Genomic DNA, 12,708 nt, shown 5'->3' on the forward strand with positions numbered 1-12,708 from the left:
CAGCGCCTTGGACTGAAGCTGGCACTGGTTTGAATCTAGCCTGGTGGTTAGAGTAGCAGGCTGTGAATCAGACCTGGGTTGAATTCCATTAACACTCCATGTGGCTTTGGGCAACTTAATTCTCCATTGCTTAGGTATAAACTTAGATTGTAAGCCTTCTGGGGACAGGGACATATCTATTGTACCTGAATTTAACTCATAAGCTACCACTAGAAAGTCATGAGCTAAATAATAATAATAATAATAAAATTTCATGGGCTACCACTGGCTCAGAAGTAAGAGGAGGCAGTAGATACAAATAAGAAATGAAGTTCACCTGGTAAAGAAGATGGGTAGAAACTGCTTTTTCAGTAAAGAAATAAAAAAAAGTTAGCTGGAAGGGGTGAAGGTACCTAACCTGTATTTACTGATGTACATGTGAACCTAAAAGACTGAGTAGTCCTAAAACCATGGAGCAAATGTTTCACCTCAGGAGGCAAGTTTATTTTCCAAATAAAAGAACAGTGAGCAATAAAGAGAGGGGGCAGACTTCTTTATTCTTAGAGGTGGGTTGCTGCATTTTTTATCTTCCTACAGCAGATCTGTGATACTAGCAATTTTTTTCTGCTATAGTTGAGGTTTTTGTTTATATTTCGCTCACCTTTCAGTAGTAGCTCAAGATGAGGTACATTAGGTATTGCCTTGTCCCTAGAAGGCTTAAAATCCAAGTTTTAACGAGTCAATGGTTAAGTGATTTGCCCAAGTTCACAGTGAGAACAACCAGGCTTCCATGGTTGTCAGCCCTGTCTAACAGCTAGGCTGCTCCTGACACACAAAGGCTTTTCTTGTATTATGTTATACTAGGAATAAATGCCCGTTTCTGAGCGCAATGAAACGGGCGCTAGCAAGGGGCCCCCTCCCTCCGAGCTACTTGCCTTGTTCGGTGTTCGCGTCGCTGTGTGTGGGTAGGGTTTTGGTTTTTTTTTTTTTCTGCGCCTCCGTGGCCGTGCCTGTGGCGTTTCGGTTTCGGGCCTCGAGTGTTATAGCTCCGCCCTCGACGTCATGACGTTTTGACGCGAGGGCGGTGCAGACACTCCAGGGCACACCGGATATCTCGGGCGCCTCAACTTCCGTGGAGGCTTCAGAACGTTGGGGTTGCCTTTTATATAGAGAGACTAGTAAAAAAGGCCTGTTTCTGACACAAATGAGCACTAGCAAGGTTTTCCTCGGAGCGTGTATGTTTGAGAGAGTGTGTGTCAGAGAGAGAATGAGAGAGAGAGAGTGTATGCGAGTGAGTGTGAGCCCCCCTCCCCACCCCCACCTCTCTGGTCTCAGGACCCCCTCCCCACCTCCCCCCTCTCCCCTGCCCCGCCTCCAACAATCCATGTCCAGCTTCCCTCCCCTCCCCGCGCATCACCCAATCCCCCCCGCCACATACCCCCTCCCCCACCCAAAGTGCATCACCCCCCCCCCCCCCCCGGCGCATCAAACCCCATCGCCACTCGCAGATGCCAGTAGTAACACTGTCCGGCTACTGCTGCTGCTCCTGTTGAGCAGCAGCGGCTGCTACAAAAAGAAAAGAAGCGATAAATGTTTTTAATTCCAGCCCAAATTATTTGCAAATGCCTGAGTCTTACAATGCAGTCTCTGCAGCCGCTCCTCCTCTCGTCTCCATGTCACTGCCCCTGGAGTAAGACCCCGGAGGAGCGCAGTGACGTGACAGGCGAGAGGAGGAGCGGCTGCAGAGACTGCGTTGTAAGACTCAGGCATTTGCAAATAATTTGGGCTGGGTTTAAAAACATTTTTCACTTCTTTTCTTTTTGTAGCAGCCACTGCTGCTCAACAGGAGAAGCAGCAGTGGGTGGCGATAGGGTTTGATGCGCCGGGGGGAGGGGGGTGTTTGATGCCCCGGGGGGGGGGGGGTGATGTGCCGAGGGGGGGGGGGGGGTCTGTGGTGCCATGCTTGTAGTTTTTTGATGCGCTGCTCCCTGCCACTTGCTCCAGTGGCAGGGAGCGGCGCACTGACAGCTGATTCCCAGCAGGGGAGGAGTAGGGAAACATGCGTGTTTCCCTTTTCCTCCCCCTGCTTGGGAATCAGCTGTTAGTGACGTCATCCTGGCTACGGAACCTAGCTCAGCAACTCCAGGAGCCACGGACACAGGCAGTCCCAGATTAGAACGTTGGTGGTGAGAATTATTATATAGGATATTATATGCTATTGTGGGTGTTATTCTTGGCTGCCGATAAAGATTTTGGGAAGTAGTTGCTCCTTCAAAAAGTAAGCTCTGGTTAAAAACAAAAACCTTGCTTATAACCTATATGAGCAGACAATGTCCAGACCAGTCTGTCCAGGCAAGTACTCTTAAGGGATTAGGCAATTTTATATTTTGATCAGCTTCAGTAGTAAAGGACTAATATATCTAAGTGGTTTTAGCAGTGAGGGTGTTCCAACCATTGCCCAGGATTACACAGGAGTTAGATTAAACCCCACATTGGATTTCCTACTATGTGCATTGTCTTTTAAAACTTGCCTAAAACACCAGGTCAGGGAACAAATACTCTTTCAGCTTTTAAGTGCCTGTGCTATCGGTACCTGTGTGTACATTCTACTAAACTGAGTAAAGGCAATATTCAGATAATTTACAATGCCTTTTAACATTTGACTTTGGATGTATATGAAAGAGTTTCTGGGGGGATTTATGATCTGACACCAGGACAAAGAATTCACTGATGGTTAGGGGATGGGGACTTGGCTAGCTTTGAAATTTATCAAATAAGAGTAGAATTTTTAAGCAGTAGCAAGAATTAATGCTTAGAGGCATCAGATAGAAGTATAACAGGAGCTACTGGATCTCTTAGCTGTTTCAAATCTGAGTTCTTTTTCTTTTCATCAGTCATTTGCCTCTGAAGTGTTGAAATAGTTTAACCTACATGTCAACATTTGAATATTTTTAATATTTTACACACAGTGATAAGTCACCAACAAAATAAATCACACAACTATAGAAAAATGACTGCTTAGCTTCAACCACTTCCGTGGATACAGCACTGTAATACCCTAAAAGACCTCCCAATACCCACTGTATATCCCAGGCATTTTGATCTACATGACCTGCTTCGGGGTATCAAAATGTGATCAAAATTATCTTGTCTTATATGCAAATGTTTTGAGCCAATTAAAGCACAGCTTACATCTAGACAGGGTCTAGTGTCAGTTACCACCTTGCTTGGTGCCTGTTGAGATGTAAGTTGTGCTTTAATTGGCTCAAAACCTTAGCAAATAAAAAATAAATCATTTTGGCCAAGTTTTGGTCCCCCGAAGCAGGTTGTGTGGCCCAAAATGCCTGAGAGATACCCTGAAAGAGCAACATTCACTGTGTATTACAATTCTGTATCCATGGAAATGGATGATGCTAAGTGGTCATTTTTTCTATAGTTGTGTGATTTTATCAGTGGTGTGCAAAATTATTAAAAATATTTGATGTTGACAATAGGGTAAACTATTTCATTGCTTCTGAGGCAAATGACTGATGAAAAGAAAAAAAGCTCTGATTTTTGAAACAGCTGTGCACTGTAAGAGATCCAATAGCTCTTGCTACTGTCTAAAGCCTCTAAGTGTTCTTGCTACTGCTTAAATTCTACTCCTCTCATTTATTTGATCTTTTTCTGTAGGATTATGATAATTTTGTATGTTGCCCTTTTGTTTTTGGTGTAGCTTTGAAATTTAACCATCATAGTCCCAGTAAGGCAGATAAATGGCTGACATGGAAGCCGCAAGCAAATTATATATAGAATTTAGATAAGTTTTTTTTTTACATTTTTTTAAATTGAAATACTTTCTTTATTGTATTTATAATATATTAAACATAAAAAAAATGAAAAAAACGTATTACATGGAAGTCCACATCAAGAGAAACTAAAATGAAATTCAAGAGATAACAAATTCAAAATAAACACAGGAATAAGAAATATACTTTCCAATGCAAAATAAAATCCTGCTTATATATATATCATTCCACATTCTGAACATTAGATTTATCCTTTAGAAAATTTCTCTAAATGGGGTTTAAATATATAAGAATTGTTTCCATGAGTTTCTGTTACCAGACCTCTATAAGGATATTTTAGGAAAAGAAGCACAGACTACCAAAACCTTTAAGCTTTAACTGTAGAAATGCCTTCAGCCTCAGCTGAGGCTCACTTTTTTTTTTTTTTTTGGAAAGTAAACTTTTTTTTTTTCAATACCAACTTATTTTGTTCCTCCTGAAATGAAACCAGCAAAGTTGCACTCGACTATATTATCATGAGATGATTCCAAAAACTTTGATTTGTTAGGTGAATTGATGAGTCACAGGACCCCTCCTGATAACTACCATAGAAGTTCTAGGCAAATAAAATTACTAACTAGTAAAGTCTCCCAAGACAGCTTGAGCACTTTTCACATACATCCTAAAAAGTTTCAATGGAGCAAGATAGTGAGTCATTGTAAAGTTGTCTTAAATGACATGTTCTTGTAGTATTTTCCAGGGACTACATTTGCTGAAATCTAAGCTTACATCTAGCACACATCTTCGATTCAATTCTCTGTATCGAGGACATGTGCTAGACATAATCTAGACATGGATCCTCATAGGAGGCTCTTGAATAAACAGGCTGAAGTTAGGATCCAGTGGTGAGCTGGTTGACAGACATGCTATAGGGTAATGGTTAATGGAATTCACTCAGAGGAAGGAACGGTGAGTAGCAGAGTGCCTCAGGTGCTGGAGCTGATTCTATTCAATATATTTGTGAGCAACATTGCCAATGGGTTAGGCTTGCCATTTTGCTGATGACACTAAGTGGACACTCCAGAGGGTGTGGTAAACATGAAAAGGATCTGCAAATGTTAGAAGGTTGGCAGTTAAAATTCAATATGAAGAACAGAGTGGTGTACTTAGGGAGTAGAAATCCAAGGGATTTGTATATGCCAGGAGGTGAGAGGCTGATTTATTTATTTACGTCAGTTTATATACAGTGTCTTATTGCTACTGCAAAACAGAACGGTTTACAATTTTTATAAAAATAGGAAAAACATAATACAACATTATAAATACAATTAGACAAGCAATAGAACTCCAATCATGACAGGAAAGCACAGCAAAACCAAAATTAACTACAAGGTAGAAACAGTACAGATCATGACTTAGTATACAGGAAAGCACCTCAAATACAGAATTAACTGCATAATATAAACTACATAATACATAAACAGTATAGGTTATGATTTAATATACAATGTAGGTACCCTTTTTTTAACCTTGTTACCATTATTCTAAATCCTGTTCTACAAAGTTAATAAAGTAGAAGGTTTTCAGAAGTTTCCGAAAATGAAAATAAGATTTCTCCAATCTGATCTCTTTTGGAAGGCCATTCCAAAGAGAAGGGGATAGATAGAAAAAGGATGATCTCTGTGTAGATTCCCATCTGGCCCTAATGGGAGGAGGAATAACTAATCTATTATCTGTTAGTGATCTAAGGGTTCGTGTAGCAGTGTAAGGAATTGTTAAATTTTACAGGTAATCAGGGTTTAATGTATAAAAAGCCTTATGGGTCAAAACTAAGAATTTAAACTTAACTCTTTCTTCAACCGGCAGCCAATGTAGTTGGTATAATAAGGTGTTACTCTGTCATCCCTCCGGGCCCTACAAATCATACGCGCCGCAGTATTCTGTATTCTCTGTAATCGTTTCAAATTCACTTGAGTAATTCCTGCATATATGATATTACAATAATCCAGACATGAGGTAATGTACGCAGATGTCAGTGTTTTAAGAGAATCCTTACTAATTGAATTTCTAACTGATCTAAGTCTCTTTAGATGGGCTTCCTGATATCATCTTTATGCTGACAACACCCAGCTTTATCTCTCCACACCAGACATCACTGCGGAAACCCAGGACAAAGTATCAGCCTGCCTATCCGATATTGCTGCCTGGATGTCCAACCGCCACCTGAAACTGAACATGGCCAAGACCGAGCTTCTTGTCTTCCCACCCAAACCCACTTCTCCTCTCGCGCCACTCTGTATCTCAGTTGACAACACCCTCATCCTCCCCGTCTCATCTGCCCGCCACCTCGGAGTCATCTTCGACTCCTCCCTCTCCTTCTCTGCGCATATCCAGCAGATAGCCAAGACCTGTCGCTTCTTCCTCTATAACATCAGCAAAATTCGCCCTTTCCTTTCTGAGCACACCACCCGAACTCTCATCCACTCTCTCATTACCTCTCGCCTTGACTACTGCAACCTACTCCTCACTGGCCTCCCACTTAGCCATCTATCTCCCCTTCAATCCGTTCAGAACTCTGCTGTACGTCTTATCTTCCGCCTGGATCGATATACTCATATCGCCCCTCTCCTCAAGTCACTTCACTGGCTTCCGATCAGGTACCGCATACAGTTCAAGCTTCTCCTGCTAACCTACAAATGCACCCAATCTACAGCCCCTCCTTACCTCTCTACCCTCATCTCCCCTTACATTCCTACCCGTAACCTCCGCTCTCAAGACAAATCCCTCCTTTCATACCCTTCTCCACCACCGCCAACTCCAGACTCCGCCCTTTCTGCCTCGCCTCACCCCATGCTTGGAATAAACTCCCTGAGCCCATACGCCAGGCCCCCTCCCTGCCCATCTTCAAATCCTTGCTCAAAGCCCACCTCTTCAATGTCGCCTTTGGCACCTAACCACTATACCACTATTCAAGAAATCTAGACTGCCCCAACTTGACATTTCATCCTTTAGATTGTAAGCTCCTTTGAGCAGGGACTGTACAGCGCTGTGTAATCCTAGTAGCGCTCTAGAAATGTTAAGTAGTAAGATTTTTTTCACTACGTCAGATATTTGTTCATCAAAGGTTAGTGCAAAATCAATTATGACCCCAAAATATCTAAAGGATTTAACTGTAGGGATGCTCTGGCCAAATAACATAGGTACCACTGATGGACATATGCCTTGTCCTACTATCCAAGATGTAACAGTCTTCTCTGGGTTTAGTACTAATTGATTTGTTGTCAACCAATCTGCCACTTTATCCAGACAGTTCTGAAGCGGTGTAAGATCTATATTTGATGGTTTAACATAATTAATAAGAAAATCGTCTGCATATGAGTAAGAGCTAATACCCATTGTTTGAATGAGGAGTGCCAAGGGACTAACATATAAATTGAACAATATTGGAGACAAGACCGATCCCTGTGGAACCCCACATGATAAATTGTATGTTATGGAAGAGGATTGCTGCTGAACTACTTTAAATGACTGATCGGTAAGAAAGGATATAAACCATTTCATAACTGTCCCTGAAATGCCAGTCTCCCTTAATCTGTCAAGAATTAGTTTATGATTAATTAAATCAAAAGCTGCAGACAAGTCAAGTGAAACAACCAAGGCGATATAGCCATGCTCTAATTTTGCATGGATCTCACTTAACAGAGAAGTCAAAATAGTCTCTGTGCTATGGCCTTTCCTAAAGCCCGTTTGTCTGGGATGTAACAAATTTTTGGAGTCCACATAAGTTTGCAATTGTCTGAACACTATTGTTTCTATCACTTTGGATAGAAACGGAAAATTAGAGACTGGTCTGTAATTGTTGGGTAACAAAGGATAAGCACAGACAGAGAGAGGGGCCTTGGGGTGATTTAATATCTGAGGATCTAAAGGTGACAAAAGAATGTGACAATGCAGTTGCCATAGCCAGAAGAATGCTAACCTATATAGAGAGAGATGTAACCAGCAGAAGAAAGGTGGTGTTGATGCCTCTGTACAAGTCATTGTTGAGGCTCCATAATACTCCTATTGTGTTCAGTTTTGGAGGCTGTATCTTGCTAAGGATGTAAAAAGACTTTTGAAGCGGTCCAGGGGAAAGTGACAAAAGTGGTATGGAGCTTGCACCAAAAGGCACATGAGAAGAAACTTGAATACTTGAGTATGTATTTCCTAGCGGACAGGAGGGGCGGGAGATAGAGACATTTAAATACTGGAAAGATATAAAAACAAATATTTTCCAGAAGAGGGAAAATGGTATAACTAGAGGATATGAATAGAAGTTGTGGAGTAATAGACTTAGGAGTAATGCCAGAAAGTTCTTTTTCACAGAAAGGGTGACTGATGATGCTTGGAATGCCCTCCCGAGGGAGGTGGTGGAAAAAAAAAAAACTGTGACTGAATTCAAAAAGGTGTGGAATGAACACTGAGGATCTCTAATTAGGAAATGAATGGTATGAAAAAAAAACCCAAATTTAAATGGTTGTATATGTTTGCGTGTTGTGCTTAGATGGCAACTCTGGTTGTGAAGATCTAATGCTGGTGTTGGGCAAGCTTGTACGGTCTTGGTCCTGTATATGGCAGACAATCTAGTTAAGGATGGGCTGTAGAGGGCTTTGATGGAAACTTCAGTAACTTGGAATGAGAGAACAATGCTGGGTAGAGTTTTATGGTCTGTCTTGCAAATGACAAGATGGATTTGGATAGGCCAGAGTGGGTTTTGACAACAGCTTCAGTAGTTAGAACCTAAGGACTGGGCCAGGCAGATTTCTATGGTCTATGTACCAGAAATGCAAAAGGGACAATGATCAAGTATTTTATCACATTCATTGTTGTTTTAGTGATGACTGTGACTGTTGGACAGACTGGATGGACTGTTAGGTCTGTATCTGGTGTCATTTACTGTGTTACTTTGTAAGCTGTCTTTAGTAACTGGTGAAATAGCTTTTTGACAAGCTGTGACCCGAGAGACTACCTTCTGTAAAAGATGCTTAGTATTTAGAATCCTACTCTCGATTGCTAAACTTTCCAATAGTGGAAACATAAGCTTTTTCTTCATTGTTCTGTTGTACCTACTTCCACACGTGCAACTACCATATGTGGTCATAGGTAGCATTAAGCTTCAGTGGAATTTTGTTTTTGGCTTAATTTTCATCTGGTTTTGTCCCTCATCCATAGTATTCACCCAATGCTTTCCAGTTATTGCTGTGAAATGCAATGGCTTAAGGGTCAGGCACAAGTGTTCTTCCAGAATCCTACAATCCTTGGCTCCAAGTTCAGCCACTAAGTGCCACACTTTTCAATGGCCAGGTTGCTTTCCATCCCAGGGGCTGAGAATGCTGCTTCCACAGTATACCTGGCCAGACTGGGAAATGGAAGACTTAATTTAGGAATTGAACTCTGGTTTCCCACATGCGAGGCAGTATACATCGTTGCTAAACTACTGGGCTCGTGTTGTAGATTTTTGATTTTGCTCCATAGTCAAGGTTGCTGCTGTCATGTGCAATCTTTTTGTCAAGACAGCTTGGGGCTTTGCTATAAATGCAAGAGAAGACTGTACAATTTCTAGTAGAGAAGGTCCAGCTTTGTCACAGTGCTCTTGCTGGAGTATAATGAGATGTATTGCACCTTTTCTTAGAGAATAGATGACTAATGCTGGACACAAAGGACTCCCTTGCAGCCTCATATGTTTTAAGAGATTTAATGTCTTGTATAAGGTTAGTGTCTATATCTATCTGATAGGGCTATATTATGGTGTAAACTCTTGAGGTTTTTAGGGAGTTAGTCTTTCTCACCTGATGGGGAAAAACACATGGTTCTCTACCAGAATTACTTACAACTGCTCCTGCCCAATTCATCAACTTCCATTGTCTCTCATGTTTTTGATATACCATAAATGAAGACATCTGATCAGTTTATAGTTTAAAAAAAACACCCCAGGGTATCATAGGGTTATAAGTAAACAGAGTATGGATAGCCAAGCAACAGAAGGACAAAAACAAGCCTAAAACTGTTGAGTTGTATATACAAGTGTTGGTGAATATTCTGTACAAATAGTTACTTGTAAAATGCCTAGAAATGAGTGTCCATTTTATAAAGTGCTTTCATGTGTTACGTAGACTTAAATTCTGGCCTTTTGTTAGATCTAGCAGGTAGTAGAGATTGTATGCTTTTCCGAAAGGCTAGCTATAAGGACTTTGATTTTCTTCTTACCCCCTCATCAAAAATCCAGGATACTGAATACAACTTCACCTACAAGAAATGGTAGGATTAGTGTACCCTACAGGGTCCTACATCAAACTTCCCCAAGGCTGTCATCTCATAAGAGTACAACTAGCAAAAAACCTGTTCTGAGCACCCCACTATTGGTCAGATTATTATGTTATTGCTTGCATATTCATGGTGGATATACACACACACGTCAAACCCAGTAGATTTCATACAGAAACCCGCAAACACGTCAAACCCAGTAGATTTCATACAGAAACCCGCAAACACGTCAAACCCAGTAGATTTCATACAGAAACCTGACTGACAACGGTGTGGTCAGGACTGATTTGGGAAGCCTTGCACAAGAAAAGTCTGTTATCTACTGCTTATAGTATTGTCACTGAATGCTCTTAAGGTGTGGAATATTTGTTATAAAGCTTAATTTTCAAGATTTTTAATTCTTCAGTCTTCTTGCTTACTCTTTTTCTCTACTTGCTAATTGTAAGACCCAGGGATAAAATGTACTTCTGCTTTATCTACTCCAATGTGGAACTTTTTTTTTCCCCTGGTGTTATAATACAGCCTTTGCAGATTTGGGAGATGTGGAACACTTGCTGATGTCCTTATCACAGCAGAGAAGCCAGAAAAATAAAGAGACTCTTGAAAAACCTGAGCAAGGTAAGAAATGTTTATTTTTAGCTTTCCTGCGTGTTTTGTCTTGACTTTTCCTCTATCATAAGCTGCAATATCCTATACTGGTGGTCTTACTTTGTCTGGTACATCTTTGTCATAGCCTCAGATTCTTTCAGATCTGAGGCATGGTCTGGTATTGCTCAATGTGTGACTTCATCTGCTTTACCTGGGGGCTTGTGTCAAGACTGTAGGTTTACTAAATGTGGTATAGTTTTGTCATAGATCAAATTTTACCAGGGGCCTTCAAATACGTTTATCTTCATGAAGCATTGACAAGTCAGATATTTCCAGTTTAACTTGCATTTTTCTGTCTAGGTCCTACCCAATAGGGTACATGAATCATGCAGAATCTGTAACCAGCACACAGTGAATTAACTTTTATTTGAAATTCATTTTGCCAAAAGAAGAAAGGGGTTAAACCAAGCCTAATACAAAAAAAAAAAAGCCAGTTCTGTTACTGCATGAACAATTAAGGTGGTAAAGCAGCAGTGCAATTCCAGTTTGAATGTTCCTTTAAGTTGGAGGTTGGCAATCCATTGTTTTTCCCAGGTCAAACACAACTCTTCTATTGCATCTGACACCCAAATGAAACCCATACTTAGAAAAATTGTTAAATGAAAGCTGCAATAAAAATATAATCTTTTTAAAAGGTCATATCATTTTCTCCATTTCTTTGCTATAATTTGTATGGCAGATACAAAACTATATGGATTATCAGGTCTGCCCACCCATACCAACTAAAAGAGTACAATAATTTCCTCTCCCTTACAGTTACTGTTTGATTTCTTGGCTTAATGTTCTGGGTTATACTATTTTTGCTAAATCATGGTGCCAATATGCCATCATTAATACTCCCCACCCCCTCTATTTGGCCTGTCTTGTACCCACTGTTCAACTGCATCTTCCTAATTCAGAAAGGGCTCATACCTGTTAATTCACAATCCATATGACGAGAAAACTGCATATTATTTTTGATGCATAAAGCGTGGATAGCTGAGGAAACAGGTAATTCAAAAACCAACCCCCCTATTTTTTTGATAGTGAAGGGGGGTTGCATTGGTTTTGTTTTTATCTACCTTACCAGTAGTTCACAGAAAATGGAAGAAGTGATGGTAGTGAATGGCAAATGGTACTTGTCCTGAGTTCTTTTGAAAGGATCTACACAAAGCTGTACCCTTCAAAGAGCTAGCAAATTACATACTATAAATCCAGTGCTTCAATGCTGCTCATGTAACCCCAGGTTGGTGTTTGCCTAGGCAGTTGCCTAGAGCATGTTCTGGAGTAGGAAGTGGGTACACAACCTAATTTGATTATTGGGACAAAAAATGGGGCTGGATAAATCCACAAAGCCAAATAAACGGTTCATGCTGTTGTATAAATCTACTCCAAAAAATCAGCCGACTCTAGATAATGTTGCTCTGAACCGATGTTTATAAGTGAGTTTTAAAAAAATTCATTAAGTAATTTGTAATGGTGACAAAGGCAATCAACATTTAGCAAACAGTAGCTATAGCAAAAGTATTTACAATTGTCCCTCCAGCGCTTCACTTTGTTCGTTAGCAGTCCTACCACTGAGGATGGCATGGGTCACATACAGTTCTTGCTCATGATTCCACTGCAGGGTGCAGATAGGATTATCAGTTCCTTTGTCAGTTAACTGCAGGGCTTTTTTTGAGGGGGTACTTGGGGGTACTGAGTACCGGCACCTTTTCCATTGTCTGCTAAAATTGACCCATGGACCCCAGGTTTTAATGAAGGAGCTCAGGCTCTACACACCAATTCTGCCTTGCCTGAATTCTGTGTCTGATTGCAGGAGGCCTGGCTATTGTGGGGTGGGTCCCTCAGTAATGACCCCACCCCTGAAGGGTGGCCTGGCATTTGAGTACTGGCACCTTTTTTTGCTAGAAAAAACACGCTGCTTAACTGTAAGTGATAAACTGGTAATCTTAAAACTCAAGGAGAGTAACTAACTTCAAACTGTGACTCTGACTAGAATAGAAATAAAACAAAACATAGAAAAGAAAAT

The 12,708-nt window shown here is 40.8% G+C and overlaps 1 protein-coding gene across 1 annotated transcript in view; it reads left to right on the forward strand.

Moving 5' to 3' along the window:
* Nucleotides 1-12,708, forward strand: part of OVCH1 (ovochymase 1) — an 86,478-nt gene that overhangs the window by 1,637 nt on the left and 72,133 nt on the right. The window contains exon 2 of the mRNA XM_030213671.1: nt 10,572-10,667. Coding sequence (XP_030069531.1) covers nt 10,572-10,667 — 96 coding nt within the window. The remainder of the gene's footprint in view (nt 1-10,571; nt 10,668-12,708) is intronic.

This window comes from Microcaecilia unicolor, chromosome 9 (assembly GCF_901765095.1).
Source record: "Microcaecilia unicolor chromosome 9, aMicUni1.1, whole genome shotgun sequence".
NCBI lineage: Eukaryota > Metazoa > Chordata > Amphibia > Gymnophiona > Siphonopidae > Microcaecilia > Microcaecilia unicolor.